The 15645-nt window shown below is 42.7% G+C and overlaps 1 protein-coding gene across 3 annotated transcripts in view; it reads left to right on the top strand.

Annotated features, from left to right (window-relative positions):
- The window catches only part of ARHGAP10 (Rho GTPase activating protein 10), a 303935-nt gene that overhangs the window by 198808 nt on the left and 89482 nt on the right, over positions 1–15645 (top strand). For all 3 annotated transcript variants that reach the window (XM_081302994.1, XM_081302995.1, XM_081302993.1), the window contains one exon: positions 363–522. In XM_081302994.1, coding sequence (XP_081159120.1) covers positions 363–522 — 160 coding nt within the window. The remainder of the gene's footprint in view (positions 1–362; positions 523–15645) is intronic.

Below are 15645 nucleotides of genomic sequence, written 5' to 3'. Positions count from 1 at the left end.
AAGCTGATTTTCACCAAGGTGCCGTGCAGTTCAGTAGTCCCTAGAAACAAGGAGGTACCAATGTAGGGAAAGGTGGGATTCCCCCATTTTTGGAGGAAATGAGCTTAGCATATACACAAAATTATTTAGAAAGCCATTGTGACTACAGGAGAGCCAGAGAGAAGCAGAAGAGCAGGCAGGAGCCTCAGCCTGTAGGGTGTGGTCAGATCCTGGATCCCATTGTTCAGAGCTGATCCTGAGGGTGATTTGAGCCCCAGGAGACCTTGTTCTAAGGAAGACATAGAGTGACAGAATGCTGTATGTTCTACAGTTATTGCTGTGTAATTAAACACAGATCTTTTTTTCCCTTTCTTCAATATTAGTGTTTCAAATCACTCCAAGCAGAATCTAATGACCGTGGCAAATTTAGGAGTGGTGTTTGGACCAACTCTGATGAGGCCGCAGGAAGAGACTGTTGCTGCCATCATGGATTTGAAGTTTCAGAATATTGTGGTGGAAATCTTGATCGAAAATCATGAAAAGGTAAAATTGTTTAAGAGAATTCCTGTTCGGAGCTTATTACCATGTCACGTACAACTGGCCCCTTCGAGTTCCCCTCTCTGTCTCTGTCTTCTTTAATTTTGTTAATACTACAAAATTCTCACTGAGTGTCCATCTTCTGATGGAATTCCATAAATCTGGGCCTGTCTTCTCTCGCCTTCCTTGTTTAGTGGAGAAACATGCAATCCAGATGGAGTTGAATATCTGCAACGTGTTTGTGAGCTGTTGAAGATCTTCTGTTGCTTTCATTCCTGTTCTTGAATTTTTCACTGAAGTTTTGTGTCGTAGTACTCCTAAACTCTTGATCAAGTTAGGGCCTTTGAGGCTTCGAAAAAGACCAAAAGTTGAAAGGAGGAGAGACAGCAGGAGGATTGTGTTAGCCTCCGCCACTGTGAGAAATATTGGGGATGATCGACTTATAAGGAGGAAAGTTTTACTTTGACTCACAGTTTCAGGGGTTTTGGTCCTTGGTTGCCTGGCCCTGTGGCTGTTGGATGGTTGCAGCTCAGATCTCATGGTGGGAGGCTGTGGCGGGGGAGCTGCTCACCTCATGGTAGCCAGGAAAACAGAAAGACGGTCTGGGGAATCTATTGTCCCCTGTCAAGACACGCCCCTACCCTGCTTCTTCCCACCATGCTCTGCCTCTCACAGGTTCTGCACCTCCCAGTAGCACCACTCTGAGGCCAAACCTTTAACACTTGGGCGTTTGAGCGACATTCAAGATCTAAACTATGACATGGATCATGAGCGTCCCTGAGAGCTAGTGTGGAGGAGCAGGCTCCCCTGACACCCACTGGCCATGGCTAGCATCTGTTTGCACTCCTAAAAGTCACCTTGCCTTGCAGAAAACCTTCCTGGTTGGACCAGATGTTGTGACTCTCAAGTGAAGGAAGAGGAGTCAGGGAAGGGTGGACCCTCACTTAGGCTCAGGCAGTACATCTGCAGGGGCGGGAAAGGGGTTGGGCATGCATTCCTGTGGTTCTGGGATGGGGTTGAACTTGGTTTGGATTAGGAGATTCATGTAAGGGTGAGCAGAAACTTCTGGAATACACTCTTCCTCCCACTATATCCCTGTGTGATTTAAAAAAAAATTGTGACATAATATTTGTACATTTTATGGGGTGCATTATGTTAATTCAGTATATGTATGCAACATATAATAATGCTAATTACCCCGATTTGATTTCCTTCTCTTCAAGCATTAGTTGTTTTTATGTGTTGGGAGTTTCAAACTCTATAGCCATTTTGAAATGTATCATAGGAGGTTTTAATCAGCAGTCGGCTTGTTGTACTAGAGAAGAACCAGAGGTAACTCCTCTTTTCTCCTTCAGTTTTGGCGCCCCATTTCCCCCCACCTGCCTTTCTCCTTTTCCCTTCCCACCCTGCTTCTGGTGACCACTAATCTGTTCTGTCTTCTGCAGGATTGATCTATTGGGTTCCACAACTGGGTGAGCACATGTGGTGTTTGTCTTTCTCTGTGTGACTTATCCCATGTCACATAATGACTTCCAGTTCCACCGTGTTGCTGCAAATGACAGAATTTCATTCGTTTTATGATTGAATAGTATTCCTTTGTGCACGTGTGCACATACATGTATGTATGTACACATACCACATTTTCTTTTTGCATTAATCCATTGAAGAGCATCTGGGTTGATTCCATATTTTAGCTCTTGTGAATAGTGTGACATTTGAAATACTTAAAGTACTATTTGTTATTGTTGCCCTGTGATCCCTTTCCCAGATTACTGTTATTTTCTCCTCGATTACATATTACCTGTGGCTACTCTGATGACATATCAGCAGGATTGAATAGTTACAACAGAGACCGGATAGCCCACCAGGCAAAAAGATGTACTGTCAGGCCCTTTACAGAACACACTTGCTGGTACCTTCTCTAGACCCATAATTTTCAACCCTGGAGTAGCACTGGAATCACCTGGAGGACACTTTCCAACAGCTGTATCAGCCATGCGTGTTGTGCTGTTGGATTTTCACCTTCCTTACTAGTATGGGAAGCAGAGCAAGGGGAATGGCTGCCCTGGGGAGGAAGCGTCTTCTCTCTCTCATAAGAACGTAGGAGAGAGCGTCAGTCTGGAACATGGGGGAAGGTTCCACTCATAGTCATCAGGCTTTTGTTCACAGTAGTTAAAGCAAGACCTGAGTGGGACATCTGTGACATCTGCTGGTGTTATTTTGACCCATGGGAGCTTGGTTTGGACTCAGAATGTCAAGGAGCAGCTTGCTGTCCTGACTCTGCCTGGCCTTTGTCAGGGTCAGTAAGTGCGGGCAAGACAGTCTGTGAGGGACATGTGGAGGAGGAACTACCTAATGCTCCTCTGTTGCTTTGCTCAAAGTGACTGCCATTAGCCTGTCTCTAAAGCCTCCACCTCATAAGAAAAATGAAGAGGCTAACTGTGGATTAGAAGTCGTGTGTTTTTTCTATGGCCAAAGGCATGCATGTAGTTTTCAAAATACATTTATTCTTTAGGGCAGCACTTCTTAATCTTCATGGGATGGCAGACCTCTGAAAAGCTAATGAAAGTTACTAGCTCTCTTTCCAGATAAAAGCACATCACATTCCCCCATTCTGTCAGTTGCATTAGTAATTTCGGAGGGTTCACCTGCATTGTTGAATTGGTTGGCTCTCGGTTGAGACTGTGGTTGAAAATGAATACTCTTACCTGAGCTGTCTCACTTGTCATTTCTGTACAGGCAGTACATAATTTTTAAAAACAGCTTAGTCTTTTAGGAACTTATTTTTTTTTCTCTCATTCTGTTCAGCACCATTCCAGTAACTTTTCTCATAGGGAATTATTCTGAAGAAACTTGTTCAATCATTTGTGTATTGAGAGGATTTTAAAAAATTGGGGTTGTATTGTATACCAAATACGTAACAGGTGCCAGTGTGGCGAGATGAAGTCACAGCCCCTGTTGGGAAGCCTGTCACAGCTGGGGTGATGACTGTGTTTTTGGATTGGTATCCCATAACTCTTACTGTAGCCAATAAACTATAAAACTTGCAGTTCAAAGCCAGCCTCAGCAACGGAAAGGCACTAAGCTACTCAGTGAGACCCTGTCTCTAAATAAAATACAAAATAGGGCTGGGGGTGTGGCTCAGTGGTTGAGTGCCCCTGAGTTCAATTCCCAGTACCGACAACAAAAACTATAGAACTTGCTTTCTTAGTTGTATTGTGTTTCTCCCTGCTGCATTGTTGAGAGCAGAGATCTTTTTGTATACTTAACAATAGCACCTGGTGTGTGTCAGGGGCTCAGTGAATATTTATTGCATGAGCTAATAATGCATTCAGTACATTTTGAGAGAGTTGGAGGAATGGGAGAGACAGGCAAATGCAGATGTAGTTCCTTTGAGCAAAGCATGGGAGCATCTCTTGGGTCTTTGTTGCTTTTGCTGGAGCATTTCTAGCTTGTGTGCACATTGCTTTCCACTGAAAAATTAAGCTGGAAACCCAGTTTGGTGAGTCTCTTTACCAGTATAGTCAAAGCAGCTTGTTTTTTTAATGTGTGTAGGTAGTTTTTTTTTTCTTCTTTATTTTTGGTAACCAGTGGTGGGGAACTGATGCCTCCATTTATGGTCCTGTCACACTGTCATTAAACCTCATTAGTGTGCACTGCACCCTCCAGAGAGCTCATGGGGAGATGGCTATGGTTCATTTTTCAAAAAAGAAATAGACTACAAGCTTTGAAACCATGTTCAGCTTCAACTATCATTTGGTTAAATCCTAATTAAGGGAACTTTGATGGAACGTAGCTGTGAAGTCTTGCTCTTGGGAAAGAGGGACGCCATGTCATGCTACAGCTTCCTATTATCTTCCCTTATCTGAAGCTGAGGGAAAAACGCATGATTTTTCTGCTGGGAGGTAAGTGGTACAGACCCCTAATTAATCTGCTTTGGAGATCACCATTTCTCTCTTCTTTGCCATTTTTTTTTTTTTAAGCAAATCTTACAGGAACTACCGGGTAGAACCAGTGAGCCAGTAGCATAGTCATAGCAGATGGAAGTGTCCCAGCTCTGAGTTGGAACTTTCTAGAACTGAGTAGAGGGCTTTGTTTTCTTTCTGCTTTTTGAGACTGGACCGATGCTGTGACCACACCACCACCAACCTCAGCACCGGCTTCCAGTTGAGAAGGGAGGCAGTGAGGATTGGGTTTCTGGTTCTCCATGGTATGCGTGGATTGAGGCCTGGAAACAGCAGTGGCTGGAGGTGGAGGGCAGAGTGGAGTGTCAGCGTGGGTTAGTGAATTCTAAGAACTGAACTCCGCCATCCCCTCTCCTTTTCTCTCCCATTTTCCCTCGTACAGTTCCACTCCTAGCTCTGTTCTTGCTCAGCTGGACTTTATTAGAGTCCAGGCTCTGCTCTGAGGAAGAACATTTCTGCTGACAAGAGGAGTTCTTATAAACTCTGTGGACATGTATGTGCACATGAGCCACAGGTTTCCCCAACAGCTGACACACAGATACCTCCCCAGGATCTTACTTTTGACTCCAAAGCAGTGAGGAGGGATAGAGCTCCTCTGAGTAAATGTTTGGAAGCAAGGCGGGTAAATAGAGTGGGGATAGGCAAGTCTAAAAGAATAGTCTTGTGAGGAAGGAAGAGATAATAATGGAAGAGGAGCAGAAACCCACGGGATACTGGACAGGAGAAAGGATGAGAGAGAGCTGTTTTCTTTTCCTCCATTATTTACTCGCCCTCCCCGGGAATGTGAAAAACATCCATTCTAGGAAAGTCACAAAAGCAAAGAGGAAACTTCATATAATTAAAGCAGGAGAGCTCTAGCTGAATTTGAGAGTTAGTCAGACCCCTAGTTAATCTACTTTGGAGATCACCATTTCTCAGTCTCTTTGCCATTTTTTTTTTTTTAATAAAATCCATATGTACTTGATAGGAAACTTGCAACATATGTTTTGGCTTCATGGACATGCGATACATTAAGATGTTGTTTTAAAAGAAGTGTTTATGAGCCAAAAAAAATCATCAAGGTCTTTCTAACCTTGCATACCAGAAAATTGTGTTTCCCAGGTGGAAAGGGTACTGTAAACTTTCCGAGGCTCCTCAGTTTGGTGTTGTGCCTTGAAGTTGGTGAGTTTTGCACAAGTTTTGCAAAATGAACTTGTTATGTGTTAATTCAGAACCTTTCTTTCTGCATGCCTGCTGTGAGTCAGATGTGATGTGAGATTTGGGAGAAATGATACCATGAGTCCTAGTAAGGGAAAGAAGAAATGTCCAAAAGGAGCCACACTGTGGTGGTAACTCAGTGTTCTCAGAGAGATGGGGATTTTAGGGGAGAGTTTATGTCAAACTAAGGGGAATCTGGAAAGTTTCCCTGAGTAGGTGGTTTGAATAGGTTTTAGAGTGGAGTTTGAACAGGTGGAGATGTGTTAAGAGGACATTTCAGGTATGGGAGATCATGTAGTCAGAAGCCCAGCAAGGAGGCGTATGTTCTGGGAACACAGCTCTTGTTGGAACTTGGCGATGGCACAGTATGAGGTTGGAAAAAGATTCCGGGCGGTGGAGGAGGTTGAGAATGCCACTCGGGACTTTTGCTTTTAATTTCACAGGTACTAGAACCATTCACGGTTTTCAAGTAAAGTGCTTCAGGAAGCTTAATCTGAGAACAGGGTTTACAATAGCAAGAAGTAGAATGAAACGCCAGAAGGAAAGTCAGTCAGGGCCTGCCCTGGTCAGGAGGATAGGGGTATCCAGGGACTGATTTGTGGGTGTTCTCTGAGGAAAGTATTGTAAGAATTCAGGACTAAGGATTGATATTGGTCAAATGGTATTGTTAAGTTGTGTGCCTGTAGGAATGTGCAGCAATGATCCCAGCAATATGCAGAGTTGTAACATACCAAATTTTAAAAAATAATTAATCCTGGAAGAATATGGGTGCACCTTTAATAAAAGGAAGAAAAAGAAGTTCTGTGGTAGGAATGAATTTTAAATTGTAACAATAAATTTCACTTATCTGAATGTCCAGCAACATAAGCCCAATAGACAGTGGGAGATGTGGGATGCAAATTTATTAAGAGAATTTTAGGGATAAAAGATGTAATATATAGGATGTAGCCCAAGACATGAGGTTGGCCTGAGAAAGCATGTACTGGATTCTTATGACATTACATGCTTTTGGATTACTATAGAGTGTTCATCTTGTACAACCATACAGGGGCTGGATGTTTTTGTTGACATACAAATAAACTTAAAATGCATATTAAAGACATAACCCCCCCCCTTGTATCAATATGTGACAGCATCCCTATATAAGTGCAAAATGCTTACGTTGTTCCTTTGTACAGGTGAGAGATAAGTTCACCTGTGAGCACACAGCTAGAAAGTGGGAATATTTGGGTTGGAACTGAAATGGCCTAACTCAGAGTTTGCTCTTTAACACTAGGATAAGAACAATATCCTTGAAAACCAGGAAGTTGTATTAGTGATGAAAGAAGAGCTGGAAGACCCCATCAGTGTCAGGGTTGCTAGGGGTGTTGTCAAGGACGCTTGTCTCTGCCCACCAGAGGGGAGGGTGAGGACCAGCTGGAGGTGTGAGCTCCTCTGGAGTGGAATATCTGTTGAGAGCAAGAGTGATGTCAGCTCCTACAGCTATAGTGCTGAGGAATGGCTGGCAGTACATGATTCTCATATGACAGAAACAGAAGAATGCCCCAGAACCCCCACCCCACCCCAAGAACACTGTGGGAGGAGAAGTCAGAACTGATGTGGACAGGAAGGACTGGGCAGGACCCCTGGTGCCTGCACCTGAGTTGTGTGCAGCTCACTCCGCACTCTCATGGTCTAGAGAAGCTTTTAAAAACTCTGTGATGCTGAGAACTGAATCCAGGGCCTTGTGCATGTTGGGCAAGTGCTGTGCCTCTGAGCTTGACCTCCAGCTAACCCTGTAGTGAATTGGCTACCTTCATTCACTTGCATAATCCTTTGCGCTGCTTAAATGCATATTTGTGAATACTGTGTGCACCCCAATATTGCACCAAAGACAGTTTTGTAGGAAATGATTTTTAAAGTAATACTGGCACATTAAAATTAAGAAGCTTCACATGATGGTTGCACCCACTTTTTGGCAGACCAAATCTATATCAATTATGTGGTGAAATACAGCAGCTCACGTCTGGGGAGGGGGAGGTCTTTAAAGGAACTTAGTGAAAAAGGTAACAAACCCTCTCAGGAGTCATAGGGTCTATATAATTGTGTGTGTGTGTGCATGCGCGCGTGCGCGCGCGCACACACACACACACATATATGTACATATACACACATAAAAATATGTGGGTTCATTCTCATATTTTATACTTTAATGTTACATATTAGATTTATAATGTGATTATTCCTCTTTCTCCTCGATCCTACTCCCCAAGGGCCTTTGAAGATTCTGAAGAGCTTTTGAGAACTTTCAAAATATATCAGGGTGGTTTTCTTTTAATGTTATTTTATGTTAATATAAAAAATGGGCAACTCGTATAAAGTAAGGTATATAATGTTACTCTCAACCAAATCACTTTATACGCTAATGCAATTTTAATCTACATTGTGTTGATCCCATTGAGAGTTTCAGTTGGCTTTTCAGCATGACTTGCAAAGCAGCATACTTTGGATCAGCCTTAGCCTTCTGTGGCATTTCTGTTTACCCTGATTTTTTCTGTGATTTTCTGATGATCAGGAGGTCATGATATTTGTTCAGTACTAGCCTTTGAGTGCTACAGTTTCTCTGGACCACAGGGTGCCAAGAGACAATTACATTTTATTCACATGAAACTTTCTCTTGATGAGAATTCTTCTAATTTTGTCAAAATAAGCATTTTGGCTTTTGACATGGGGATCCTCCCAGGGTCACATTTTTTGTGGCTTGAAGATGGAGGGTCATTTGAGATGATCATGCTTTGTGGAGAAAGCTGATGTCTGTGTCCTTTCCAGAGGTTTCTTCAGGATAGTTTGAATGACCCCTGTTGCCAGTATGTATTGCAAAGTCCTCCATTAGTCTATGTCCTCCAGTCACAGAATAGCAGAAGAGAAAGGTGACAAGGGGAAGCACAGGTTCCACATCTTTGGAGCCAAGTGACTACCAGGGGAAAGAAACTGCATCTGTACTGAACATGTGCAGCCTTTCTTATTATTCCCTGAACAATATAGAATAACAGCTATTTATGTAGCATGTACTTTGTATTAGGTATTATAAGTAGTCTAGAGAGGATGTAAGTCTGCAGAAGGATGTGCATAAACTCTGTGAAAATACTATGACATTTTATATATAAGGGGCTTCTGCATCTGAATTTGGGTACCTGTGGGGTTCTTGGAACCAATCTTCTACAACTGGGGGATGATTGTGTTTCTCATCAGGTATCTAAGGTGATCTCCAAAATATTAAGTTAGGCATATTAAACTGTATTGAATTATTCTTGTTTGCAACCAACTTTCCGATTTGTGTCTGCCTATCTTTGGCAAAACTTAGAAGGTTGCAAACAAAGTTAGGAGGACGCATCCCTGTTCCTAGTGCAGTGTGGAATAGAATCCCCTTTTAGTCTCAACTTGGGGTCCCAGCAGCAGCCACATGTGGAATGTTTTTGACAGAGGACAGCCCATGGCTCCCTTCCTGTTGCCACAAAAGCAGCATACATCCTAGAACTCTCCAGGTGACTCCGTCATCCTTGAATGCAAAGAGGCTGAGTGAGTAGTATTCAAACTGTTTTCGATCGAGTCCAGGGGATCTTCGGGTCATAGAGTGTGCTTGTCATTTAATGGGAAAAAGAAATCTCTTAAAAGAAAAAACAAACAGAAACAAACCTCCACGCTGAAATGCTTCTTGATTTAGCTTTGCTGGCCCCAAGTTGCTAGGCAGCAAGTTTTCATATGAGAGAAAATACGTGTCTTAACGACAATCATAAAACTCCCAAGTCTCTAAGAGATGTAGGCCCAAGTATCAACTGTTCAGAGTTAAAATCTTACAGCAATATTTGACAGATTTTCAGAGCTCCCCCGCCTCAAGTTTTCACGAATGTTGGCCTCTTGGCGTCAAAACATGACCTGTATTTTTTTTTTCCTTAACATGGCCTTGCATTTTTGGGAATGTTTTAAAAAATGCTTTGAAAACACAAAACTTTCTAACTTCCTTTCTCCCTCCTTTAAGGAGAGAAGGGAAAATAATGAGGACATTGTCTTGCCCGTTCTGTTTCTGTGAGCCAGGGCATAGGAAAACTCTGCTTTGAACTGTTATGCAGCTCTGGAGATGGTAGACATGATTTTTTTCCATGGGGCTAGAGTGGTTTGATAGAAGAACATTGGGGGAGATGATAGTCATTCTGTAGCATCTGAGTGTCCAGTGAAGAAAAAGCACTGGGGTGGTCTCCAGAAAATGGGAGCACTGCATTCTTGATTGAACAAATTTATTGTTTGTTGTCATACTGAGCATACTCAGTAGAAGGGAATGGAACTTGCCAAGAGGTGAGTTTTTGATTCAGAAGCAAGAACGGCACGATGCTTTCAATCATGGGAATGTGTTCTTGGTAGAGATGAGTCAAGGAGTTGGGGTGAGGCTGGCTGACCTCTGAGGTTCTGCCCATCTGAAATTGTCTGCCAATGTGTCTGGAGATGCAGGGTTACAGAGATGGGTCCTCAGAGCCTCATCAAGTGCTTACAACTTGACCTTCAAACAGCATTTGCAGAAGCAAAAATGGTCAGGAAGCTAGGTGTGGTGGTGCACGCCTCTAATCTCAGCAGCTTGGGAGGCTGAGACAGGAGGATCTCAAGTTCAAAACCAGCTGAGTTCAATCCCCTGCCTCCTCCCCACAATGGTCACAAAGATTATGATCCTTACTTTCATTTCATTTTAAGTTGTTTTTATTTCAGCACCATGAAGAGTACTTGCAAGGGAAAATTAGAACCAGAGTTTGAGGGGTGGGCATGGTGGTGTGTGTGCAGGTGGACAGGAGAGAGAGCCCCTCGGCTGGCTCTCCTCTAGAGGGGAGGTCAAGTGGGTGTGTATTGGCTTGGTTTCTTGCATGGCCCTACTGATCATTTTTTCTTTGTGAAATCTTTCAGAGCCATCTCTCTTATCTCTCTCCAGATAAAATTGGAAATAATGACAATAGCCAACATTAATAGATGATCATTGATAGAGGCCAGGCCTAGGGTCAACTCCTTATGTGGCATTTCACTGAAGGGTTCGCAGGCAGGATGCATAATGTATCACGGTGGGCTCTGAAGGAAAATTCCTAGGCTTGGAATCTTGGCTCTACCAGGCTATATGACTTGTGTGATCTACTATTCTCATTTCCACTTTCCTTTTCTATAAAATAATAACTAAAGTCCCACCTGATAGGGTGGTTGCAGGGACGAGTTGGGCAAGTTACACACCTTACTGATGCTTTGCACATGACGGAAGTTGATTGACTTACTTCAGATCATAGAATTAGAAAGTGACCCAGCTGGGATTTGAAGCTGTCTTTCCAGTTCTAAAGCCTGTTTCTTAACCCCTGCTCTGCTGCTGTCTGATAAATGTGTGAATAATCACATTTTATATTAAACAATTGTAATAACTTGTTTGCATTTTGAGAAAACTAAGGGCTGGAACTGATTTTCATCCCTGTGGATACGATAGAAAAGGAAGGCGTGTCTCATGTGGCTTTTAGTTTGCTGTCTCAGATGCAACAGGAACCACACATCATAGATGCTACTACCTCTTCTGGGGCATTGGGCAGTGTCAGGCCTGTTGGCTTCAACTCTCTTAAAACTTTTGCTAAGCTCTGGTTACCATCCTCCTCATCTTTACCGCCATCACTATGACTCATATACAGTAGCAGTATCGCTGACGGTTACAAATGCTCACACTTTGTTATGTACATGGTGTCATTTGATATCCTGCTTGACAACACTTTGGGTAGATATTATTGTCCTCATTTTGCAAATGAGGAAACTGGGGCTTAGCGTGAGAATTTGCCTGGTGTCACCCTTGGTAGGTGGCATTGCTGGGATTCAAACCCAGAACTGTCTGGCTTTGGAGATGGTGTTCCTAAGCCTCCTTCCATCTTAAATGACTTTAGGAAGAAGGTCTTTAGTCTTTGTTGCCACTAATAGGCTGGACTACTGAAAGCTAATCCTCAGAAATAGATATGGAATAGTTGTGGATTGTACCAAAGCACTGAAAATAGAATATTTTGATGTTGCAAAAAATATTTTCATAACTTGAAAATTACACCAAACACTATAAGTGGGAAATATAAACACAAAATATCACTTCAGTAATATGTAAAGAACTGATTTTTTTTCCCTCTGAACTATAAGTTCCATGCTTTGAGCAAAAATTTTGGAATTAAAGATGAAAGTTTATATTACTATGTTGATTGAGTAAAATACTTGGGACCAGAAGTATTTGGGATTTCGGGTTTTTTAAAAAAATAATTTTGGCATATTTTCATAGACTCCATCAGTTGAACATCCCTAATCTCCATATCCAAAATGCTTCAAGTTGTGAAACTTTCTGAGTGTTGTGTTCGTGCATTTAAGAGCTTTAGAGTTGAGATTTCAGATTAGGGATGCTGCACTCGGTCTGTAGGATGTGTACTGTTGAGACTCTACAGTAATAATGTTGCCATTTGCACCAGACTAGAATACTTGTAAAGTGCTCTCCCCACTAAAGATTCCTGCTCCTTCTAGATAGGCAGAGCTGGGAGAGGGATATTTTTGTAGACTGCTTCCCATTTTTTATGTGTCTGGGTTCCTCCTCAATCTGCAGTTCTTCATAATAATGTGGTACAAATATTTACTTTGGGCAACAGCCCAGCCGCTCTGAGATCTGCTCACTGCAGAGATGGGCTTTTCTAGCCTGTTTGGATGACTTGCTCTCATCTTCACTAGATCTGCAGGTGGCACCAGGGTTAAACAGTATCAGTCAAACTAGAAATCAGGCTGAGTCAGATTCTCTCTCCTACAAGTTTGGAATCAGGATGTGAAGAAACTGAGCTAGCTATTGTGAGATTGTCCATGTCCTGGGGAGGGGTAGTGAAAAACCTCTGTCCATGAATCAGGTGCAACAGAACAGGAAGACAGTGGCCAGAGAATATCTTGCAGCCCCAAAGATGGGAATGCACAGGCAGGAAATGGAGAACTGCTACTTTGACTCTTGATGACCTTTAGTTACTGATCAAAGCAGCCTTGAGTTCCAGCGATTTCTACTTCGTGCTGATACCTTTTAGTGAATCCTTTTACTTATATTATCTTGATAAGGTTTTTGTCACAAGCAGCTCATACTTTACACAATGTGAGAAGATAACAGACCATGAAGCACCTGCATCCTCAGGTCCACAGATTATTCAGTGACTTTGATTTAACTCAGTTTTGTTTATACTTTTCCTACTTCAGGTATCTCCTCCATGACCTTGAGGCAACTTGTAGACCTGATCCTTAGGAAAACAGATCAGGAGTGTGTGTCAGATCAACATAGTTTGACGTAGAAATTGGTCCTTCAAAGGCACTCAAGCAAGAACCTGTTGCTCTGTTCCCATAATTTTATGACTTGAACTTCTTTAATGCGCTTCAGTTTTTAATGTTCTCAGTCTACAGTTTAAGCTAGAAGTGGCTGTTCTCTTGACTTTTGTATAATTTATTTTACTAGGGTATTGTTTTTCAAGACTTCAGTCTGTGTTCTGATGCATCCTGCGTTCTTCCACATCTCCTTGCTGGCTGGTCCTTGGGTCTGCCATTCATTTGGAGAGTTAGCATTTGAAAGGCCATTCCTACACCAGACCGCCTCTCTGTCAGTTTTGAAGCTTTATTACATCAGTAGCCACTTTGAAAATTTAATGAAATCCTTGGGTTTTGTTCCCAGAAAGTTGTCTATTTAGGCACAAAAGGAATGTATATACAGTTTCAGGAATTCTGGGGACATCCAGGTTAAGAACCTAGACCCACAGGAAACCAAGAGTTTTGGTATAGTCCAGGAGAAGTTGGGACTAGGAGCATATTGTCAGACTCATCCTTTGTTGATGTTGCTGCTGACTTATTTCCTATGCTTCTGCCCAGGAAACTAGGAGAGGAAGAGAGATGGACACGACTTATCTCTGATTCATGCTTTATTCCCTGAGAAGGCTGTGTGGCTTTTGTCCTCTCCCCCACTCTTCCCCCTCCTGCCCCAGGCCAGCTACCAGGGAAACCTTTCAAAATCCCTCACTTTGACCATGGAAGATATGAGTCTGTGCTGAAATAAACAATTTAATAAGAATTTAAAGAATAGCAGCTTAAATAATGAGAGGACCACTTCCCATCATTTTGAGATGTGCTGGTGTGCAGCTTTCTGTGGGAAGGGGGAGAGAAGACTGAAGAGTGTACCTCTGTCTAGATCAGCTCTGCACTGTGCAAAGCTCATCTTCTCATTTGAATTCTTCTGAACTTCCCCCAGATCAAAAGCAGTCTGAATCCCAGCCACATTTAGTCAGAGGTACCTGATAGCTGGCCATATGTTAGTATCTCTATTTCTGCATTAGTGACAGACACTAATGTCCTGCCTCAGTAAATGTTTTGGTAAATAAACATTAGCCAGACAGTGGGTAGCCTAAGGGTTGACCGCGTCAGCCCCGACACACTGGGGGTTAGCAGTTTTAGTTGTGCTACACTTCCATTCGCCCTCTAGTTGCCACCGTCGCTGAAAGAGTGGGGGGAAATGGCTACTTGGTGCAGGAAGCCTGTACAGAGTGACCCCCAATAATTCTAGACCCATCTCTGAATGTGTCAGGGGGTCCATAAGACTGTACCCGTGTTCAGAGACTTGCTGGGATGATGCAGTAAATTTAGCTTACCGTTGTCCTCACAGATAGATTTAATACACAGGGTACCCAGCTAGATTATACAAGAAGAGTAGAATCCACGTGTAGCTTCCTTATGCTGTTCCTCCCTGCAGAGGGGTCACAGAGAGCATATTCTTCCCCCAGCAGTGTAAGTACAAAGTGCAGCAAGCTTGTGGTGGGTGCTTCCGTATACGGATTTTGCTAGAGACTCCCTTCCTTGTATTTTTGTGTGGAAGTAGTTTTGTGGGCATCTTTTGCCTAGTATGTCCAATGATTTAAGACTCCCAGAAGACTAGCAGGTATAACACCTGCACCTTTTTTTTTTTTTTTGTACAAACAGACTTGACTGTTTAGGGAATGTTTTATAATAGTTTAAGGCAGAGTTGACCATCCAGTTTCCCAGATGCCAACTAAGGGTCAGCCTAAGGACAACAGGGTCACGCCTGCTGTGTTCACTCTTCTCTGCACACTGGGTGTCTTTTAATTGCCATGGCAAGGAACTTGTGGGGTAGCGGTGTGGACGGGATCCTGATTGTTTCGCAAGAATATTCTTCACTGGGATTCACAGCCTTTCCTTTTTTGCTTTGGAATTATCTGTTCCTTCAATAGATGAAGTGCATGTTATCAGTTCCCAATACAAAGACGTGAGAAATGTTTAAGAAATGCTAATTACCCAGCTTTGATGGTTACACTTGGTACATATATATTCAGTTATCACACTGTATTCCATATGTATATGTTAGATATTAATAATAATCTATATTAAAAAGTACATGATTGACTTCAGAGGAGCCTGGGAATCTAGAAGAATGTGGTCAGTGCAGGGTAAGTCAATTACATGCCACATAGTCTTATGTCACTGGGTTAACTTGGCACAGGATGAAAGTCCTTCAGAAGTACCCTTGTTTTAAGTTTCCAGTTGGTTGATTTCTTTTTGAGAGTGACCTTGGAGGGCAGGAATCACTTTTGTTAGCTTTATTTCTTTTTTTAACCCTAAACTCCATTGAGTGCTGTCTTTTTAGGACCCACATTTTCTCCAGAGGGTGCCTCCATGTCTGCTCTGCCCCATCTCCTCTGCCTCTCAACCTAGCTCCCCTCCTTGGTAGTGTTTGTGACACACTGACACCGCCCCCCCCCCCCGATTTGCTCCCTCCTCTATTTGTTTCAGATATTTTTCTAAAAATGTCTTTTTGTAAAAACATTTTTTAAAATGAGCTGCCTTCTGCCAGTATTCAGCAGGTGGAGTTGGCATCCTGTGTGAGTGCCATCTTCCTCTCACAAGCTCTTTTTGGGATTAT

This window comes from Spermophilus citellus (genome assembly GCF_964194105.1).
Source record: "Spermophilus citellus genome assembly, chromosome: 8".
In the NCBI taxonomy this organism is placed as follows: Eukaryota; Metazoa; Chordata; class Mammalia; order Rodentia; family Sciuridae; genus Spermophilus; species Spermophilus citellus.
Note: the sequence above shows the minus strand (reverse complement) of the source record. Positions and strands in the feature narration are given on the sequence as shown.